Below are 21787 nucleotides of genomic sequence, written 5' to 3' on the forward strand. Positions count from 1 at the left end.
GCAAGAGCCTTATCCAAGAAATTCTAGCCAAAGGATTAATCGAAGAAGGAGATTTTGACTAGTCCTCTCCAGCTTTCTTCGTCAACAATCATAACGCAATCAAAAGAGGAAAAAAGAGAATGGTGATAGACTACAGGAAGCTGAACCAGCATCTGGCAAATAAAAGGTATCCTATCCCCAACAAGGATGATCTGATCAGGTCAATCTCTACTGCTAAATGGCTCTTGCAAGCTTGACATGAAGTCCGGTTGTCATCAAATCAGGAGTGCCGGAGAAAGACAAACACAAAACAACCTTTGTAGTCCCAGAGGGACAATTTCAATGGAAAGTGATGCCATTTGGATTGAAGAATGCACCCTCAGAATTCCAAAGATGCATCAACTTGGTCTTCAGGCAATTCAGGAAGTTTGCAGCTCCTTACATCGATGACATTTTAATTTTCTCAAAGTGTCTTAAAGAGCATCTCGAGCACGATGACGTTTTAATTTTCTCAATGTCTTAAAGAGCATCTCGAGCACTTGGAACAAGTCTTCAATGAACTTCAAAAAATTGGATTTGTGATTTCTGAAACAAAGCTTCACATGTTCCTTCAAAAGATAATTTTTTTAGGAGTAACAATTTATTTGGGACAGATAATGCTTCAAGAACATGTTGTATAGAAGATCTGCATTTTTCTTGAAAGGTTTTCATATGTCAAGGTTGCACAAAGGTTCCTTGGATGTCTCAACTATGTCTCTTCGATCTACCTCCTCAACCTCTCCAAATATCGGCAATCTCTCCAAAAGCTCTTGACTCGTAGGTCCAAATGGACTAGCAAATAGACATAAGCAGTCAAGAAGATCAAGGAAAAATGTCTCTCTCTTCCAAAGATGCATCTCCCCACAGATGGACATCTTACAATCTATTCGAACGCCTGTGACAAATATTGGATGACATTTTAATTTTCTCAAAGTGTCTTAAAGAGCATCTCGCGGACTTGGAACAAGTCTTCAATGAACTTCAAAAATTTGGATTTGTGATTTCTGAAACAAAGCTTCACATGTTCCTTCAGAAGATAATTTTTTTAGGAGTAACAATTTATTTGGGACAGATAATGCTCCAAGAACATGTTATATAGAAGATCTGCATTTTTCTCGAAAGGTTTTCAGATGTCAAGGTTGCACAAAGGTTCCTTGGATGTCTTAACTATGTCTCTTGGATCTACCTCCTCAACCTCTCCAAATATCCACAACCTCTCCAAAAGATCTTGACTCATAGGTTCAAATGGACTAGCAAGCGGTCAAGAAGATCAACGAAAAATGTCTCTCTCTTCCAAAGATGCATCTCCCCACAGATGGACATCTTACAATCTATTCGAACGCTTATGATAAATATTGGATGACATTTTAATTTTCTCAAAGTGTCTTAAAGAGCATCTCGCGCACTTGGAACAAGTCTTTAATGAACTTCAAAAATTTGGATTTGTGATTTCTGAAATAAAGCTTCACATGTTCCTTCAGAAGATAATTTTTTTAGGAGTAACAATTTATTTGGGATGGATAATGCTCCAAGAACATGATATATAGAGGATCTGCATTTTTCTCGAAAGGTTTTCAGATGTCAAGGTTGCACAAAGGTTCCTTGGATGTCTCAATTATGTCTCTTGGATCTACCTCCTCAACCTCCCCAAATATCGGCAACCTCTCCAAAATCTCTTGATTCATAGGTCCAAATGGACTAGCAAACAGACATAAGCAGTCAAGAAGATCAAGGAAAAATGTCTCTCTCTTCCAAAGATGCATCTCCCCACAGATGGACATCTTACAATCTATTCGAATGCCTGTGATAAATATTGGATGACATTTTAATTTTCTCAAAGTGTCTTAAAGAGCATCTCGTGGACCTGGAACAAGTTTTTAATGAACTTCAAAAATTTGGATTTGTGATTTCTGAAATAAAGCTTCACATGTTCCTTCAGAAGATAATTTTTTTAGGAGTAACAATTTATTTGGGACAGATAATGCTCCAAGAACATGTTATATAGAAGATCTGCATTTTTCTCGAAAGGTTTTCAGATGTCAAGGTTGCACAAAGGTTCCTTGGATGTCTTAACTATGTCTCTTGGATCTACCTCCTCAACCTCTCCAAATATCGGCAACCTCTCCAAAAACTCTTGACTCATAGGTCCAAATGGACTAGCAAACAGACATAAGCAGTCAAGAAGATCAAGGAAAAATGTCTCTCTCTTCCAACGATGCATCTCTCCCACAGATGGACATCTTACAATCTATTCGAACGCCTATGAAAAATATTGGGGCGGCATTCTCATGGAATTAAAGGATGGGAGGAAGGAAGAAATTTGCAGATATGGTGCAGATTTCATGACACAACTAAATTAACCTTCCATCCACAAGGAAATTCTATTTGCAAAAAAATGTTTTGAGAATTTCTGATTGTTTGTTCTTCCCGTGGAGTTCAGACTAAAGATAGATCTTAATAATTTCATGAGATTTCTCTCTTCAAAAAATGTGTGAAAAATTAGCAATGATCGACTTCTCCGATGGGCGCGATGGTTTTCCTACTGGAAGTTCAAATGCGAACATGTCAAAGGCACAAATAATTGTGTTGCTAACATGCTTACCCGCGAAGGATCGATGGAATCATTATATGCACATTGCTCCAAAATTTATGTAACATAGCCCATGTGGCTTGGGTGAGTGGTTGCACTTTTTGTCAACCACATAATATAAAAATGCTATCTATCGGGCTTGTCGATAGAGTATGATAGTGCTATCTACCGGGCATGTCGGTAGTGTACACCTCCCTCCGAAAGGTACACTTTTTGGACTACACCCATGTGCACATAAAGGTAGTGTGCCCGTAAAGTTTCTCTTTACAAATAATACTCGGCTTGACCCGCAAGGCATCTAGGTTGAATGACAAGACATTTGGCTTGGGCCTCAGGGCATCAAGCTTGGGCATCAAGTCATGCTTGGGTATAAATAAGCACCCTCACAAAGAGAGACACACGCCTTAGTGTATGTATTCTCTAGTTTGTGAGCCTTCCTTAGCCATCATCTCCTTTCACTCTCTTGTACATTGAGTCATATGTTTTTTCACTCTCAGTCCAGAGTTTTTCCTGCCATCACAATATATGATTATTGAAATCATTGTGTTAATTTCTCTCATTATACTCTTGATAAGTCTTTCCTTTACGGACTCTGTTAATAAAACTATTAAGATTACCGCCTTCCTATAAGCCCAAGTTAACCTCTCGAGTCGGAAAATGCATAGGGGGAGGGGTGGAAGGGAGGAGAGAGAAGTGGGCACGGGCACACTGATAAGGTTTTCATGACACCTCTAGCAGCGGCTCACAAAGCAATTGGTAGCTGCCCTCATGGTTGCTACTTCTGCCTTTAGCAAGCGTTACTGGTCGTTAAGTTTTCCATGTCCACCTTTGTAAGCTTCATTTGAGCAGATACGCTTCTTTTTAGCAGAAACCCCTTGTGGGCATGCTTTTTGATCTCTACCTTGGCATTGAATGCCTTTCGATGAAAAATGCACTGCTCAGTCGTCCTCCTCATTTTGTCATGCTCATCTACTCCAAGACCACACGCTCGGTCTCCTCCTCCTCTCTCTCCCTCCCTTGACGAGCCCTATGCATGTGTTGGTTTTTGGATGGTTGCAAAACTTGCACTGGGGAGTCTGGAAGCGTGTGGGGGTTAAGCAAATATGCAGGGGGTGATGGATGAGGCTAAGGTCCATCTTTATATTGCATTAAATAATGCCACGTTAATGGCATTATTTAATGCAGTATAAACGATTTCTTCTCAATATATTATTATGTGGGATTTTTAAGAATAATAGTGTTTTTCTAAGGTTTCATTTTAGAATGTAATGATTGATGCTTGGAAAAGTCAATGAAATTATGACCCCCTACCCTCTCTATTTAAGGCAATAAAATGGGTGTTGTTGCATTATTTATGTTTATTTCATGTAATAAAAACTAATACCAAAATGGGCTCCATAACTGGCTACAGGGATCTACACTAGTCCATATAAAATTGGTCATGTCTCACGTCATGCGGTAGGATGGTCCACAATTCATGATCCAAAAACCATAATGAGCTGAGACAATGCCTTTCCACAATTTTCTTTAATTTCTCCAAAAGCTCCATGATCATCCTTATGTTGTTGCTTGACTGCTCCTTTGTCTTCAATGTGCCATTCATTTTATCTACCTTTCTCTACCTCTACATTTTTTACATGTGGTTGGGCTTGCTGGTGTAATAGGAGAACTTTATACCCTTATTGTTTTTTTTCCTTTTAGTAGATGAACTATGAGAGTCTTTACATTTACCCTTTTTAGTGCTAGATGACAAAGCATGATCTGAATCCCCATCTCGAGCATTTTCCTACTACAACTCTTTCATCACCAATCCAGCCAATTTCTTCGGTAATATTAAAAAGTACATTTGCACCAACTCTTAACTTGATTGATAAATCTCCAAGTTCATCATTTGATCTTCCAAGTTCTTTATTCTTGTGATAAACTACTATGTAGTGTCTCCATCCTTGAGCCTTCGAGACTAAGATGACTTTTAAGATTTTGCATCCTTATCTAATTTTCGTGGTTTCATGCTCACCATGCAATCCTCTACTATAGTAGTAGTATTTAGAATCATAGTCATCATAGTATCTGCAAAATAGAGGTGATAATAGTGCATAGTGCATATGTGTGTCTCTCCCCTCCATGCCAAGTTAAGGGTTGTATCAGGAAGTATAGTTTGGTTTAGATTCACTAGATATGGAGTTGCCTTTAGTTACATGTAGCTCTGAAGAACACTCTTTGACAACTTGTAAGAGTCAATAATGTACCTCAATTTAGAGTTCCAAAGGTTTATTTTCTTCAGTCAAACTTTACTTTTTCAAAATGTGGTGGCCTAAATCTAATAATCTCTATAGATATAAGTTGGTTCATCAAAGGTTATAACATACTACTAAATATATCATCTAGAATCTCAATTATGACACCATGTAAGCAATTACAAAAGTAACATGATCACATGATAGATAGATGATTCAAGAACTAAATTACTACTATAATAACATTAGCACACTTGTTCACTCTTGGCTAGAGCTTCAATGACAATCTAAGTAAATCCTAGACAAAGGGTTCTTATGTTGAAATATGGTTCTCGTCAGCACATGTATGGGGCATATGTATGTGGAAGTAAGGTACGTGGAGTCTAGGATAACATGAAATTAAAAGGGATACAAGCTAAGTTTTTCAGGGGATGTGAATGGATCACTATAAAAGGTAGTCAATGGTTAAAAAATACGCACATGGAAGGTACAAGGGTGCACAAGGAATGTGAGCATTTATAAACACATGAATGGCACAAGTATACATGCAACATGTAAATAACAACCCCTTGAGAGCTACAAATGGATGTAAAAAGCTCATTTTTCATAATGCAAAACGTGATGCTTTGATTAGTCTTGTCGCATACATACCTTAACACCTCCATTAGTATTCATATCATGCTCTAATGATGTCTTCTTTCATCTGTTATCCATCTTAGCTCTCTCTTGCAACTTTTACACACTCCATAGCCATCTCAAATCATGCATTTTCTCAACTTGGTATCAAAGCTAGGTCATTATGTCACTCTCAGTATCTAGCATTAGGAAAAATTAGTGGCTTCATTAGGCATAATCAAGTTTTTTAGCATATCTAATCAACCTTATCCAGAAGCTCTAAATAGTGGTTATCATTGGAGCATTTCGTTCTCCATGTCTCCTATACCATTGATCAAGTGCTTTTAGGAGCATTAAGACAAGGTCTAGGCCACCACGCATGGAGTGTTGAGATTCAAGCTCGATGTCAGTGTGAGCCAGCTATGCTATGTGCTCGCATGTTAGGTAGAAGCATGTGTGAGACATAAATGACCGCGTCCAGCTGGTCATAGTATGTGGACATTAGCTAGGGTTAGGTGTGTGTGGACACAACTCATAGTGTGTTGTGTGTATTATGGATTATGGCTTTATGCATTATGTGAGAAGGGAGATGGCTTCCCTCTATGGTTAGGGTTTGTAATATACATTAGGGTTTGCTCCTGTGTGTGTGTCTTCTCTCCCTCTACCTTTTTTTCAACATGGTATCAGAGCCTTGTGCTGTCTATTAGGGTTTATGCATTGGTGAGAGAAGAGAGGGAGAAGAAGCTGTGAAGAAAAGCTGTGAAGCTTGCCATTGATGCTGTGAAGCTTGGGGTACACCGATTTCTATCAGATCTGAGAGCTTGGCCTATCAGGTAAGGTATTCTAAACATCCTTGAGCGGATTGCAGGTGATTCAGGCAAAAACAAAGCAAATTAGGGTTTCCCAAAGAAAAGGAAATTTTTGGTTTTTGAAAGCTTTCCATTGAAGCTTGGAAGCGGTGATGTATGGTGAAATACATGCGAATCTAGCAAAGAAATATGTATGTGACAAGCAAGAATGTGTTGACAACTCATGTACAAGCCCTACACTAATTTTGGAGCATTTTTGATGCATTTGAATGAGTGAAAATTTCTGGTTTTTGAGCTCTCACAAAACAGAGAAAAGGAAGTCAAATTTTGATGCATTTGGAGCAATTTTTTGAGCTCTCACAAAACAGAGAAAAGGAAGTCAAATTTTGATGCATTTAGAGCAATTTTTTGGCAAAAATCAAAGCACTGATGGATTGCACACATGCCTAGGTGTGTTGGGGACTTAATTCCATCATCAATTAACACTATAATCACTCCCAAATCCCTCAGGAGCAGGCGGTGTAGGCTGGACAGTAGAAACAAAGTACTTTTTTAATTTTTTGATAAGTGGAGGACTCAAATCCACTGAGGTGACTGGTTAACATCAAAATTGGCTTAGTAAATTTGTGGTACACACTAGTGAGAAGGATGCTATATGATTGGATTGATCAATTATCATCAATTGAGCTAGAAATGAGCTGATTAAGTAGGTTGTCTACTGGTTGCAGAGAAACAGAGTATGATTAATCGATCAATTACTCTTTGGTCTTAAACAATTGAACTAACTCCTTTTACATGGAGTTATTGGACATCATTGGTAAGCTAATGAATGCCTGGTTGCTCAATTTGGACAAGGATTAAAGAAATTAGAGCAACATTACTACTGGTTTTTTTGGTTTTTTTGGTTTTTCTCAGAACAGAGAAGGGGGTTTGACAAAATTGATATGTACGCATGTTGGATGGTGTTGATATTCAACATTGAGGTTGTTTAGGTGTCAGTACAAGTTATCCACACTTGATTACACCACCACATTGTAATTTGAAGCCTCAAAAAGTGCATCAAAACAGCGTATCTTGGACTGTGTGAGTCAGTTCATTTTGGATGCATACATGTTGATTTTCTACATCAAATTTAAAGTTTGTTGACTACTTTGGAGTACCTGGAACACTCATTGGAGTGTGGTTGAGCTGAGGAAGGTTCGTTTATAGATTTGGATGTGTGCGAAAGGTGTATTGCATTGAGAAAATATGTCGGATAATCCAATACAAATTGTTGGTGAAAAGCTGGATAGGAAGAACTTCCAGGCATGGAAGTACAGGATCAAAAGTTTTCTGAAGGGAAAAGGTTTTTGGAATCTCATTATAGGTGCTGAGCTAGAGCCAGAACTACCCCGACAACCTACGCAGCAGCAGGTTATAGCTCATAAGCAATGGTCAGAAAGAGCATTCAAAGTGTTGCATTATCTGTCTATATGTATTTCGGATGCTATGCTCATACACATACATGATGCTGAGAATCCAAAGGATGCATGGGATACATTGGTGAAGTTGTTTGATACAGACACGAGTGCTCGTTGCAAGTCTCAGTTGCGACAGCAGATACATAATGTGAAGCGGAAGAGAAGGAGCATCCATGATTATGTACAAGAGATAAAGAAGTTTGCAGATGCATTGGCAACAATCAATTTCCCCATGCCTGATGATAATTTGGTAGACATTACCTTGCGTGGTCTTGGCAAGGAGTATAAATCTTTTGATACATCCATCTCGGTTCGGAGTACAGGTTTACCAGACTTTGATGAGTTGGTTTCACTCTTGCTTGTTGAGGAAATCAAACTCAGTGATTCATTTCAAGATGCATCTACTAGCCATGATGATAATGGCAGAAATCATGCTTTCTATTCGCAAAGAGGTTTTAGAGGAAGGGGGAGATTTACATCATGTGGCCGTGGTAATGGTCGTGGATGGTCGGACAGGTCACCACAATAGAATTTTCAGCCTTCATATGGTGCTAGAGGTGGTCGTGGATATACACCTCAGAGAGGCAGAGGTAATCCTCGTGGTAGAGGACGTTGGCAAGGCCAACAAACATCTATGCAAGATGTGGAATGCCATTACTGTGGGAAATTTGGTCATATGGCACGTGATTGTTTCTGCAAACAGAATGATTGAGAGGGGGTAGAGCACAACATCGTGGAAATTATGCACAACATGGTAGTGGAAATTATGCATCAAGCAGTAATGATGGCACTGCAAATCATTTGTTTGCCATGAAACATGTGAGATCTATGATGACAAAATTTGCTGAAAATGATGACACTTGGTATATGGACTCTAGAGCATCAAACCATATGACTTGTCATGTGGTGAATGGTTTGAGCATATGAAGCCTATGGATGTGAAAGGCTATGTGGAGACAGGAGATGATACTCAGCATGCCATTACACATGTTGGAAGTGTACCATTGGTTATGCACAATGGTCAAACAAAATCTATGTCAGATGAATTGTATGTGCCTTCTATCACAAAAAGCTTGGCCTTAGTTGGTCAAATCGTGGAACAGGGACTACAGGTTCATTTCAATGAGCATGGTTGCTTCGTTGAGGAGTTGAAGAATGGATGTAGAGTCATTGTTGCCAAAGGCAAGAAAGAAGGCAGGTTGTTTAAGCTGGATGCTGGAATTCTTGAGTTAAAATCAGCCATGTTCTCTAAAAGCCGGAATGTGGTACAGGACATTGACATGTGGCATAAGAGGATTGGACATGTCAATATACAAAGGTTAAAGAACATGCAGGCAAGAGGCATTGTTAAAGGGCTGCCTAGATTCAAGTATGATGGGAATATGCATGTTTGTGAAGCCTGTCAGTCTAGAAAGTAGGCAAGGTTGCGGTTTCCTAGAGAAGGCAACATGAGTAGCAGGCAACTTGAGATAGTACATAGCGATGTATGGAGTCCTGCACAAAACCCATCTATTAAAGGCAGTTTATATTATGTGACATTCTGTAAGATTCCTCCCCCAGCCTTCGAGGTATACAGGAGTAAGAACCTCCCTTTATGATCTTATAATTATTACCTCTCTAAAATAAAAGAAAGATTCTGTTTAAAAAAGGAAGACATTTCCCAAAAATACTTTCTTGGGAGCCCCACCTGTTTTAAGGACTCAGAACGATGAGTTCAGAAGTAAGAACCGGTGTTTTAGATGTAAAGGAATTGGTCATTAGTTAAAAGACTGCCCAGGATCGACAGAAGCAGTATGCAGATAAGAAGAAGACAGTGAGAGAATTCAAAGAAGCAGGTCTTCATTCGAGTACGGCCCAAAAGAAATTCTTTATCTCTTGGGAAGTATAAGAAGTTATCCCCCAGATATTGTGGACCATATCGGAATTCAATGAAAGTAGGTGACTTAGCCTACGAGCTTTTCTACCTTATCATCTCAAAGTTCATATTGTATCTCATCTAAATTCTTTTATAGTAATTGTTCTATGGATAGGAATCAACGGCTGTGCCTCTTGATGGGGAAAAAAGCGTTGATCCCAATGATCCAAGTGCAAGTTTCTTCCCTGATCTGACCGAGTATCTTTAAAGGTACAGTCCCTTCAAGACGCAAGCGAGTCTATGAAGAAGGATTTTATAGCATTGTATGAGCGCTCACTTTTCCCTCACTTGGGAACTTCTGTAGCTCAGACCAAATGGCGGACCTGTCGAGACATAACTAGGGTAACACCGTGGGGTCGGCAGCACTTTCGTAACAATATCCGCTTGGCTATGGTTATTGAAGCCTTGGGTTTGGGTCCCCGATACTACTGCGTGATGAGATCAAGGCATGGTGGATTTTCTGAGCGAGTCTTCTTACTAGCATGTTTTCTTCCTCACCAGAAGATATGCCTTTATTTCGTTTTTGGCTTGCCTCTCAGAGGTCCTTTTAATAGGTCACCTCATCCCAATGAGATAGGTGCTGCAATAACCAGCCGAATTATTCCCATAGATGAGTTACCTTATACGTGTGCAGCTTGTGAGTGCTGCTTTTGTGACCATATGATGGACGGGCTTATGGAATTGTAAGAAGTTCTTCTATCTTGCTGTAAATGTTCCAAGAGTGAATAAAGTTGAAATCTTTGTTCTTGTCTTGAGTCTTGCTCTCTTTGTTACTTTTCTTGGTGGTTAATCTTAATTAAATTTTCTCTTAGTCTCATATTCGTGCATCTTGCAAAATTACCCCAATTTGCGAGATGATAATATCTCGCGTTTTTTAAGTGGGAGAGAATGTAAGATTCCTCCCCAGCCTCTCAAAATGTCCAGCATCTTCCCCCTGTAATCAATTCCCTCTTCAGAAACATAAGAGATCTTGTCTCTGCCTGTTTTTACATAGAGAGAGAAAATATTCTAGAGAGAGAATATTCAGATTATGAATATTTTTGGATAGAAAAATAACTCATCTTATTAAAATAAGTTTCCCTGAAACAGAAATTCAAAAAGAACTTTCCAATGTGCAATTGGAATTAATTGGAAATGGGTATGAAGGACCTTAGCCTAAGGGTCTAGATTTTTAGAATTTTTTGGATTATGGTCCAATTAAGGTTCCTATGGACCAATAAGATCAATCCATGTGTGGGGAGGAGATAAATCCAATTTTGTAAAAGATAATACCCAAAAATGAGTAAATGCTCACATAAGATGAAGAGTTGACTATGTACAAGGTTTATTAGTAAGAAACTATGAGTAATATCAAAGAGTAAATACTCACATAAGATGAAGAGTTGAAAATGTACAAGGTTTATTAGTAAAAAACTATGAGCAATATTAAAAATATGAGATATTTTGGGTATAATGATTCCATTTTGACACATATGTAAGGAAGGGGAGTCCATTAAAGGAGGTGCATATTTCACATACTTGAATGAGTTTTAAACTCATAAAAATTGAGATATTTCATCTCTCCTCTCTCCTAATTCAAGTCTAGTTGCAAAAAGTTAGCTCAACTGACCTAAAAATGGTCAAAAATTGACCAAACTGAGTTGGAAAATTGTAGAATCAGTTTGTTTGGTTAGGAGCTCACTTTTTCCTATAAATAGAGGCCTTCCCCTTTGTTGAAACTTAACAATGTCTAATACATTGTTACTCTACTCCACCCAAGCCAAGAACTATGAATTTGTTAATAATTCATTAGTTTTTGACATTTCCCTCTTCCAAAGATTGGTTGGCCACTCTTGTTCAAACAAGAGTTGAACCCTCAAACCATCAAGCCAAAGGAAAGCTATCAAAGTCATTAGTAAGTTGGTGATTTTTCTTTCTTTCAATTATTTATGGATTTTTATGGTTTTAAATGGTTTTTATGCTTTATGTCTTCTCTATAATGTTAGGCCTCATTACAAAAGGCATTCCCCTCTCTTCTCTAACAAAACCAACCATTCTCTATCCTAGGTGAATGGTTAAGTGATTAATGTCAAATTTTTATAATGTTTATCTGAATTAAGTAGAAAAAATATGTTTACTTTAGGATAATTTCAATATGGGTGTACTTTTAATAAGTTTTAAAGATGTACAAAATTGAAAAATGGTCAGCCATACAAAGGAGGTTATGGCGAAATTTTTAGAAATTAGTAAAAGAAAATTCATCTTTTTTTTAATTATAAAAGTGTTATTTTTAGCATAATTGAATTTCATGCATAGAAGTATGCATAAAAGATGAATACTTTATTGTAAAAGTGTTACTTTTAGCATAATTGAATTTCATGCATAGAGGTATGCATAAAAGATGAATATTTTATTGTAAAAGTGTTACTTTTAGCATAATTGAATTTCATGCATAGAGGTATGCATAAAAGATGAATATTTTATTGTAAAAGTGTTACTTTTAGCATAATTGAATTTCATGCATAGAGGTATGCATAAAAGATGAATATTTTATTGTAAAAGTGTTACTTTTATCATAATTGAATTTCATGCATAGAGGTATGCATAAAAGATGATTGTTTTATTATAAAAGTGTTGCTTTTAGCATAATTAAATTTCATGCATAGAGGTATGCATAAAAGATGATTGTTTTATTATAAAAGTGTTTTTTTTAGCATAATTGAACTTCAGGCATAGAGGTATGCATAAAGGATGATTATTTTATTATAAAAGTGTTACTTTTAGCATAATTGAATTTCATGCATAGAGGTATGCATAAAAGATATGGGAAGTGATAAGATGTGATAAGATGCATATGAGATGAGTTAGGATGTGATAAGATGAGTTAAGAAGTGATAGGATGTGTATGGGATGAGGTAAGAAGTGTATGTGATGGGATAAGATGTATATGGGTTGTGATAGGGTCAGAATATGGATGTGAATGTGGATGGGTATGTATGGATGTATGCATGTAGATGTGGATGTGAATGTGGATGTATGGATGTGAATGTGGATGTGGATGTGGATGTATGGATGTGAATGTGGATGTGTATGTATGGATGTATGCATGTAGATGTGGATGTATGAATGTGGATGTGGATGTATGGATGTGAATGTAGATGTGTATGTATGGATGTATACATGTAGATGTGGATGTAGATGTGGATGTGGATGTATGGATGTGAATGTGCATGTAGATGTGGATATAGGAAAGAGGATGTATGAATGTGCATGTAGATGTGGATGTATGAAAATGGATGAGTATGTATGGATATATGCATGTAGATGTGGATGTATGAATGTGGATATGGATGTATGGATGTGAATGTGGATGTGGATGTGGATGTATGGATGTGAATGTGGATGTGTATGTATGGATGTATGCATGTGGATGTGGATGTATGAATGTGGATGTGGATGTATGGATGTAAATGTAGATGTGGATGTGGATGTATGGATGTGAATATGGATGTGTATGTTTGGATGTATGCATGTAGATGTGGATGTGGATGTATGGATGTGAATGTGGATGTGGATGTGGATGTATGGATGTAAATGTGGATGTGAATGTATGTATGTATGCATATAGATGTGAATGTATGTATGTATGCATATAGATGTGGATGTATGAATGTGGATGTGGATGTATGGATGTGAATGTAGATGTGGATGTGGATGTATGGAAGTGAATGTGGATGTGTATGTATGGATGTATGCATGTAGATGTGGATGTATGAATGAGGATGTGAAAATGGATGTATGCATGGATGAGTATAAAGAATAATGAATGTGAATGGATATGGGAAATAATGTGTCGTCGATATGAGTAAAGGGATGAGAATGAATACATATGAATGGAATGTGGATTGAGGAGGTATAATATGGAAAGACGGAGTTCGATATAGAAACTGTATTTTGTGACTGTTTGTAAATGACTGTTTTATGTCAAGAATGTTGGGGAAGCATTTTGACCCTCTTATGGATTAAGGTCATGGAAACCTAATTGATAGAGTTGCAACTGCTGACGGAGAGTCAATGGAGGACGTCTCGTGTAGCAAGGTCAGCCGAGCTCTTGACCAGCCTCGGTTCGATTTAAATGGTGAGCTTCTGGTACGGTGGATGAGGGACCAAAGAAGCGGCCTATGAGTGAAGCGCTAGGTCACCTGCGAAGGATCCTAGAGGGTGCTGACCATACGGTGCTCGGGCTCTGGGTCGCCGAAGATACCCACACGTGCATCGTGGAAGATATTGGAACAAGGAATAAGAGTTGTTTTCTGAAACCGGGCATGGATCTGGTTGATTGACCTTGCTGGTCCTCAACGGATGAGTCCACGGCTCTTTTATATGGATCTGTGGGTTGATCTTGTTGATCTTCCATGGCGACTCCATTCTGTTATATGAATATACTGCCGGTTACTATGAGCTAAGAACTATAAAAAAGGCCCCTGAGTGAACAGGTGGTGAGCGTTCTGGTTGCCAATGATGCCATAAGTATACCGATGAATGAATGACTGGAAATAAGGATTCAACCAGAGACTTTGAGGATTGTCATCAGTGACATAATGGTTTCATTAAAGGATAGTATACAAAATACAATTTACTATGCTGATTAAAAAACAGTTTTGAAGATAACAATGCATAGTACATTTTGTTGTAGATCTACAGTACACAACAGAGAAATTTACGGATTATGCAAAGTTATTTGTGCTAAAATCAAATCTTGATGCAGAAACATAACTCTAAGTGATTCTTGATGAAATCTTTCTAATCTTGATACTTTCTTGCAAAGAAGATAGACAAAGATTACAAATCTTTTGGAGTAGTACAAATCTACACAGATTAGTATAAATCTTGCAAAGAAGATAGACAAAGATTACAAATCTTTTGGAGTAGTACAAATCTACACAGATTAGTACAAATCTACAAATCTACACAGATTAGTATAAATCTTAATGTATTACAAGTAAAGGAAGCAAGAAAAGTGTTGAGGTATAGCATGTTGTTGTATTACAGATGTGCGCATCAATATTACAGAGAGCATGCTAATAACTAGTTGATACAAAAGTATACAAGCATTACAATTTTGACTGCTGTAAAAAATCAAAAAGTTCATTGATTAATACTATCTTTGCAAGTATGGCCTTGCTGGGAATTGAAACCAATCCACTAGTATAAGCCAGTGTGCCCCATACACCACAAGGTTCTCCTTACTTGTATACAAGGTTTCCTTGAGTGTGAAGATCTCCAATAAATACTCCAGAGTTTGATTGAGAAAGCAAATAGTTTGGAGTTTGGATTTTGGCATCATTAAGCCTTGAGTTTCCAATTTCCTTCAAGGATTTACAGCAAGCTCACATAGTTTCTTCACTGAGCTTTAGTAGCTCTCAAACATAGTGAAAAGCACCATTGAATGCAATAGAACACCATATTAGATAATTTGGAAAAAAAACCCATTCCCGTTTGAAAAATGGGATCATCATGGGCTTGTCCAAAATTTTGTCAAAACCCCCTGATGTGACATATCATTGGAAAGATCTTGAAGAGTAAAATCTAGATCTACAATCTCCGACAAATTTGGAGTTGGCATGCTTAAGACATATCTAAAATTAAATGGAGTAACTGATTCCCAAAATATGATATTTTTTCCAAATTACCTAATATTGACTTATAAGGAAAAAAAATTGTAGACTAGAGCTTCAGTGTAAAGCTTTATAACCTTGATCATTTAAGACTTAACCTAGCAAGTTCATGTCATCAAAGCTCTTGCAGATTCGCAAATGGAGAAAGTTTCTACATGCACATGATTTTCATCGCCTAGCTTCAAAGGCACCAACAGTTAGAAAGGATCTACATATGTACAAGAGTAGTAAAGCATTTTCAAAGGAAAATTATGAGGGGCATTGAAGGTTTCATCTTCCTAGTTTAGGGCAAAAACATCTTGAATCTTGAAATCAGAAAAGAAAGAGGACTTGAAGAAATTCATGGAAAAATAGAAGAACCAACGGGCTATAGCAAAAAGTAGAAAATCCTAATGGTGATGCCACAATAATCCTGATTGGTGTCCTGCTCACGTGCTATGCCTTAGTGGCTATCACACAGGGTGTGGAAAAATAGAGGCAGGCAATGTCTGAAGGCAGGAAGCAGTGTAGAGGAGGATTTGCACGAGCTATATTAGCTAAAGTCTGACACCTAGCATCAACCAAGAGAGGCTTCTCATGAGTAATTATGCATACGGGCAGCTAGCCATGAAGGTGTACACAGGCAGCTACTTCATTGGAGGCCATGATATGCATGCAGGATGGTAGCCGGCCATGGCCATTGGTGGAGCTAAAATCAAAATCGAAGCCAAATTCATGGCTCATAGAATCTCGACTTTTAACGTGGTGATCCCAAAGGGGCCCGAGTAACATCGTGAACAATGAGGACAATCACTTACGTCTGGACCCGGTGACCTACCAGATTGCACAGCTGACAGAGCAAATCGAAGCTGCAGCATAGCCTAATGCAACATCATCGGCAGAGTGTATCTTAATGCAACATCATCAGTAGCAGCAAGCATCTGAGAAGCAACAGCATCAATCAAACATCCAGCACAACGAAAGCAGTCATCGATCAACATCATTCATTGCCTATAGATAGTGCCTACATTCGCAAGCTTGGGTAACAGAGTCCTTGAAGTAGTCTAGCTCAAGACCTTTGTCTTCGTGAATCTTATCCAAGAGTCTTTTTAGCAGTAAAAAGCCTCTCTTCAAACGGTGCAAAAACGTTGACTGTAGCATAGCGCAAGCAGCACAACCTGCATCATCACCTCGTTCAGGGCTACAGTGAGACGTGAGCAGATCTCAAGCTTCAGGCTTCATCAACTAGCTTCATCGCCGTATTCAAGGCTCAGCACACAAACAGGCATTCTTAGGGAGCGTTAATGTTTATTTTTTAAAAAAAACGAAGCATCACCTACAATGCTGAGAGCATGGCTGCAAGCACAACCTCGTTCCTCGTGGTGGTTGCTACCTAACAGCAAAAGCAATATTAGGAGCTTCACCACCTTGGTGTGAGCCTTGCCCTCAAGAGGAGGTGGGCGCATTGTGTCGAAACTTACCACTCAACAAGAGCATCATAGCCTAAGAGGCTAAGCAAGCAAGAAAGCAACCAGCTCTTACCCTCATAAGGAGAGGAAAGGGAAGAGAAGTGAAAGAGAAAGAACATGTAGTGTAGTCTTTTATTCTTTCTATCATCTTTTTCTCTAACCCTGTTCTCACTCACATCTCCACCCTTCATCTACTTCACATCTTGTCCCTTCATTTTTTTGGGGGTTTTTCACACTAGCCCATCTTGCCCACTTTTGCAGTTCCCATGTAACTTTTGTTGTGCTCTTGTGCTTAAGTATTTTCACGGGTTCCTCTTGAAACTGCACCAAATTTTTGCACAACAACCTTCTTCTTACAATATTCCTTCAAGAACTCAAAGATTTGGCAATCTAGGGTTTCAATTCTAAAGAAACAAGGGCTCTAAGGGTTAATCTTTGGAAAAGTATGTTCCCTAAGGAAGATAATGCATGAAATCACTCAATATTGGTTTGTTGAAAATTCTATAAACCCTAATTCTAAAAATTAAGAAGAATTCAAGAAACCAAGATTAAGAGCTTCAAGAAACCAAGCAGTAAAGTGGATTAGGGTTCTAAAAACAATGGTTAATATAAATTTAAAAATTATTAACACAAAATTCATTGCTAATCTTCTCAAATCAAGAAATTAGCATTAAATGCAAAAACTGTGTAAAAATCGATTCTGAAAATGATTACACTAATCATGATCAAAAAATACATTCTGAAAACTGAACTAACAGTAATCTGAAAATGATTATCACTAATCATGATGAAGAAAATGCATTGTGAAAATTGGATTAAGAAAATTCCAAAAATGATGAACCTCCTAATCAAAGCATCAAGATCTATGCCAAGAGCTCGGATACCACAGCAAGATAGTGGCCCACTCAGTACTTGGAGTAGACAACAATAAGGGTGTAGGTCCCCATCATAGCATCTCGAAGGGAGAATCTCACCATGGAAGCTTGCTCTAGGCAAGAAGATAACCAAATGGTCAAATGTATCAAAAGATATCAGAAGGTATCAAAGGGTGTATACACTACCCCAGGGCTGGTGCCTTTTATAGTCCCAAGGCCCCCATATGCCCTACACAACATATGTGCAAATGCCCCTAAGCACCATGTGCCTAGGCCCATCCCTCATATGTATCCATCCCTCATATGTATGTGCTCACTAAAATCCCTTCATTACAAAAGGCATTATAATATTTAATCAAGGTATGAGGGGGGAAGATTTTGTGTGACTACTCCTGTGTTTGACTAGCTCCTTGACTTTATACTCTATCCCAAGAGTTCGAAAGGCATTACAATATTCAATCAAGGTATGAGATGGGGAAGAATTTGTACGACTGCACCTCTGATTACTTTTTGGCTCCTTCCCCATCTTTTAGTTAGGGGCAGCTTTGAGGGGTTCTACGTTCTCGTCCTCCAAAGTGAAGAGAGGTCTGACACTACTAGAGTGTACTTGAGTAAGTGTTGTAATCTCCCATAATAGCCGCAAGACTAGTAAAAGACTTTAGTTTTGATTGTGTGTTCAGACTTAGGGATATGAGCCTTGCTCTTCGGTTGCATGAAGCTTTTTAAAAAATAAAATTAAAAAAAGAAAACGTTTTAAAGATACGGTTCGGAAGGTTATAAAATTCCGAAGGTTGAAACTCCACTGCTCGGTCGGATACGTGTGTCCATGGACCGATGGACACCTGTGATAAAACAGCGCCAGCGCTAGCTTCCAGGGACGATGTGGCTGGAGGCCCAAGCTGCCGGGGCAGTAGCCTACATATAAGCGAGTAGAGTAGGTAGACGTAACGATGATGGGTCATGGCTGCCGTTGGACGTTCTGCACGCACTCGTCCTTGTCGAAGGAGACGTCCCGGTCCGGCATGAGGCCTCTATGTTGCTCATCCAGGCAAATTAAATATGGGCTTCCGCCGAGCTGCTCTCACCTCCCATCATCAGCTCGCATGTCTGATTGCATTAATCGAGTGGGCCTGACGGTTTGTGGGTCTGATTGGCGTCTGAACGTTGGTGTGGTGTGGTGTGGACGCGGAGACGCTAAACATGTGCATTGCTGCAAAAAGGATCACCTTCAATTATAGCATCCATGTTACCTCGACGTCGGTCCTACAGCTGCGACACCAACGAACCACGACTTGTTGCAGAGTCTTGCCTTGTCCCCCTTCCTTCCTGCAAGCTGCTGCTCACAGTCTGAGCTCTCGCGGCTTCGAATTCCGTCCCCAACGTGCCATCCCATCCCTAGGGCCTCATATATAAGGAGCCCGTCCCCAACCGGCCGCAGCAAGCCAATTAGCCACGCAGCCAAGCCGAGCCAAGCTAAGCTAAGCTAAGCTAAGCTCGCCAGTGCGTCAATTGAATGGCAATTGCTACAATTATGTGGACTCTCCTCCCCCGCAGCATTAATATTGCCCCGCTTATCCCGCTGCTTCTCCTGCTCCTCATGGGTGCTCCGGCCCTGGCCTCCTACTACGGCGGCGGCGGCTCCGAGCAGAGCGGGTGGACCAACGCCCATGCCACTTTCTACGGCGGAAGCGACGCCTCCGGCACCATGGGTACATTTACATTATGAGCTGTTATTGCCATTTCAGTCGGCATGCTGTGGCTGATCAACCCTTGAACTGAAATTGAGATCGATTCATGCTATGTGTCCAGGTGGCGCTTGCGGCTACGGGGACCTCTACTCCTCGGGCTACGGCACCAACACCGCCGCCCTCAGCACGGCGCTTTTCAACGCCGGCCTTAGCTGCGGCGCCTGCTTCGAGATCAAGTGCGATGTGGCCGCCGATCCCGAGTGGTGCCTCAGCGACGCCTCCGTACTGGTCACGGCCACCAACCTCTGCCCGCCCAACGACGCGCTGCCCAACAACGCGGGCGGCTGGTGCAACCCCCCGCTGCAGCACTTCGACATGGCGCAGCCGGCCTTCGAGAAGATCGGCGTCTACAAAGGCGGAATCGTGCCCGTGCTCTACCGGAGGGTTCCGTGCGTTAAAACGGGCGCCATCCACTTCACCATGAACGGCCACTCTTACTTCAACTTGGTGCTCGTCACCAACGTAGGCGGAGTTGGGGACGTCCGCGCCGTCTCCATCAAGGGCTCCAAGACCGGCTGGCAGCCCATGAGCAGGAATTGGGGACAGAACTGGCAGAGCAACGCCCTGCTCGACGGCCAGAGCCTCTCCTTCCAGGTCACCACCAGCGACGGCACGACTCTCACCTCCTACGACGTCGCCCCCGCCGACTGGCACTTCGGCCAGACCTTCAGCGGCGACCAGTTCTAAGATATTATTCACCACTCCAACTAGCTTAGCTTCATGTGCGCCACGCCGCGCCAACACCACCTCGGCTTGCTGGTGGTGGACCATACAGGTTGTGATCTAGCAAGTACTGTAGATTCGCATGCTGAGGCAGCAAAGCCGCCCGCTGCTGGTCATGGCTGTGGCCGCCTTCTCTAATGTATTTTAGATCTCTCTCACGTAATCTCACCTATGAGTACAAATGTAAAAACTCAATCATTCTAGTTCAAGTTTGAAAACCTTAAATGACATAAACTGGAATGCAAGTTCAAGTTTGGAAACCTTATGATATAAACTGTAATGCAAGTACAAGTTTGGCAACTGTAATGGAAGTTCAAGATGTAAAAAAAGACCCCCCTTAGATTCACAAAGAAGAAGGGGAGTACAACCGAACTTGGGAAGTCACCTCATATTTTAACATCAGTATATATCATTGAAAAAAAAAACAACACTCCACAATCCATCCCCATCACTACCATTACTTCTTTTTGCTTTTTTTGCAACAACCACGGGGGGGATTGTTTTTCTAGCATACCCCGATAATTCGACCAAACCTTAACTGTGGGTCTAGTGCCAACCGGGTTCTCAATAAAGGCAACAAATGTATGGTCGGTTTGCTTTTCCTTGCGGTACCATCTCCGAGTTTTAGGCACCTGTAGCCACCAATCCATCAATATTAGGGAAAGAACCCTAGTATGCATGAAGCTTAGCCAAAATAAGGGAAACATTCAAAGGATATTCCTCTGTAGATTCTAAATCAACAAATCCAATTCTAAAGATCTAATTTTATTTGCATTACATACAGACCAGCACATGCATACATATTTATACATCAGCTCTATTTCCTACAGCCCTGTACATGTAGCCCTCAAGAACACAATTTCATTCCTACTAGTCCAGATTTCCCATAAGATGCAAGTTCTGATAATGTTAAACACCAGCCCACTGAGCTCATCACTTCCCAAGTAACCACTCCTCCCAAAAGGTTTGCATGTTCAGACCCCTCTCTATCCACTTAGTCATTTTGCACCAGGTGCTCCTTAGAGCTGCACATTCCCATAACAAATGTTTGCCACTTTCTATTGAAGACCTGCACCTAGGGCGAATCCCACTAGCCATGTTTCTTTTTGCATTTCATAGCCAATAGGTAAAGCCCACATAGTAACCTTCCATGGCCATAGGGGAAAGCTAGATTCTCTTTCAAGGGTCAATCTAGATTATCTTTTGTTCCCTAGGGCCAATCTCTTTAAGAGATTGCCCCAAGGAGAACAATTCTAAAATTTACCAGTGGTTGGCACAATGGAAGTGGAGAACAGAGCTAAGACCATTCTTGCAAGTCTTGATATTTTCATATTTTATGCAAGAATATGTAGAGATTGGCCCAATGACCATTCTAAAATTTACCAACATTTGATATAAGGGAGTAGAAAATGGCCCTAGGGTCATTTTGAAGCACATTGTGTAGGTAGAATGGCCCTAGGGTCATTCTAAAGTACATTTTGCCTACAAGAATAGCCCAAGGGAACACAAGAGAGTTTAGCTACCAAACACAATAAAATCTAGCTTGGCCCTAGGGCCAAGGCTACCATGAACAAATCTACATCATCTTTGTTGGGCAGTTTGACCCTAGGACCAATCTACCAGCAAATATGCTTTTTCTTTGTTGATGGTAGCTTGGTTCTAGGGCAAAGCTACTAGCAAAGAGGATGTAGA

The 21787-nt window shown here is 40.0% G+C and overlaps 1 protein-coding gene across 1 annotated transcript; it reads left to right on the top strand.

Moving 5' to 3' along the window:
• The first annotated feature begins 19057 nt into the window (after window positions 1–19057).
• LOC147611306 (expansin-A15-like) lies at window positions 19058–20203 on the top strand. Its single transcript, XM_086784871.1, has 2 exons — window positions 19058–19333; window positions 19434–20203. The coding sequence occupies exons 1-2, from the start codon at window positions 19138–19140 to the stop codon at window positions 20057–20059; spliced, it is 822 nt and encodes a 273-aa protein (XP_086640997.1). The 5' UTR covers window positions 19058–19137; the 3' UTR covers window positions 20060–20203.
• Window positions 20204–21787: the final 1584 nt, after the last annotated feature.

Source organism: Cibotium barometz, chromosome 47 (assembly GCF_041138505.1).
Source record: "Cibotium barometz isolate CiBa-2024 chromosome 47, ASM4113850v1, whole genome shotgun sequence".
Lineage (NCBI taxonomy): Eukaryota > Viridiplantae > Streptophyta > Polypodiopsida > Cyatheales > Cibotiaceae > Cibotium > Cibotium barometz.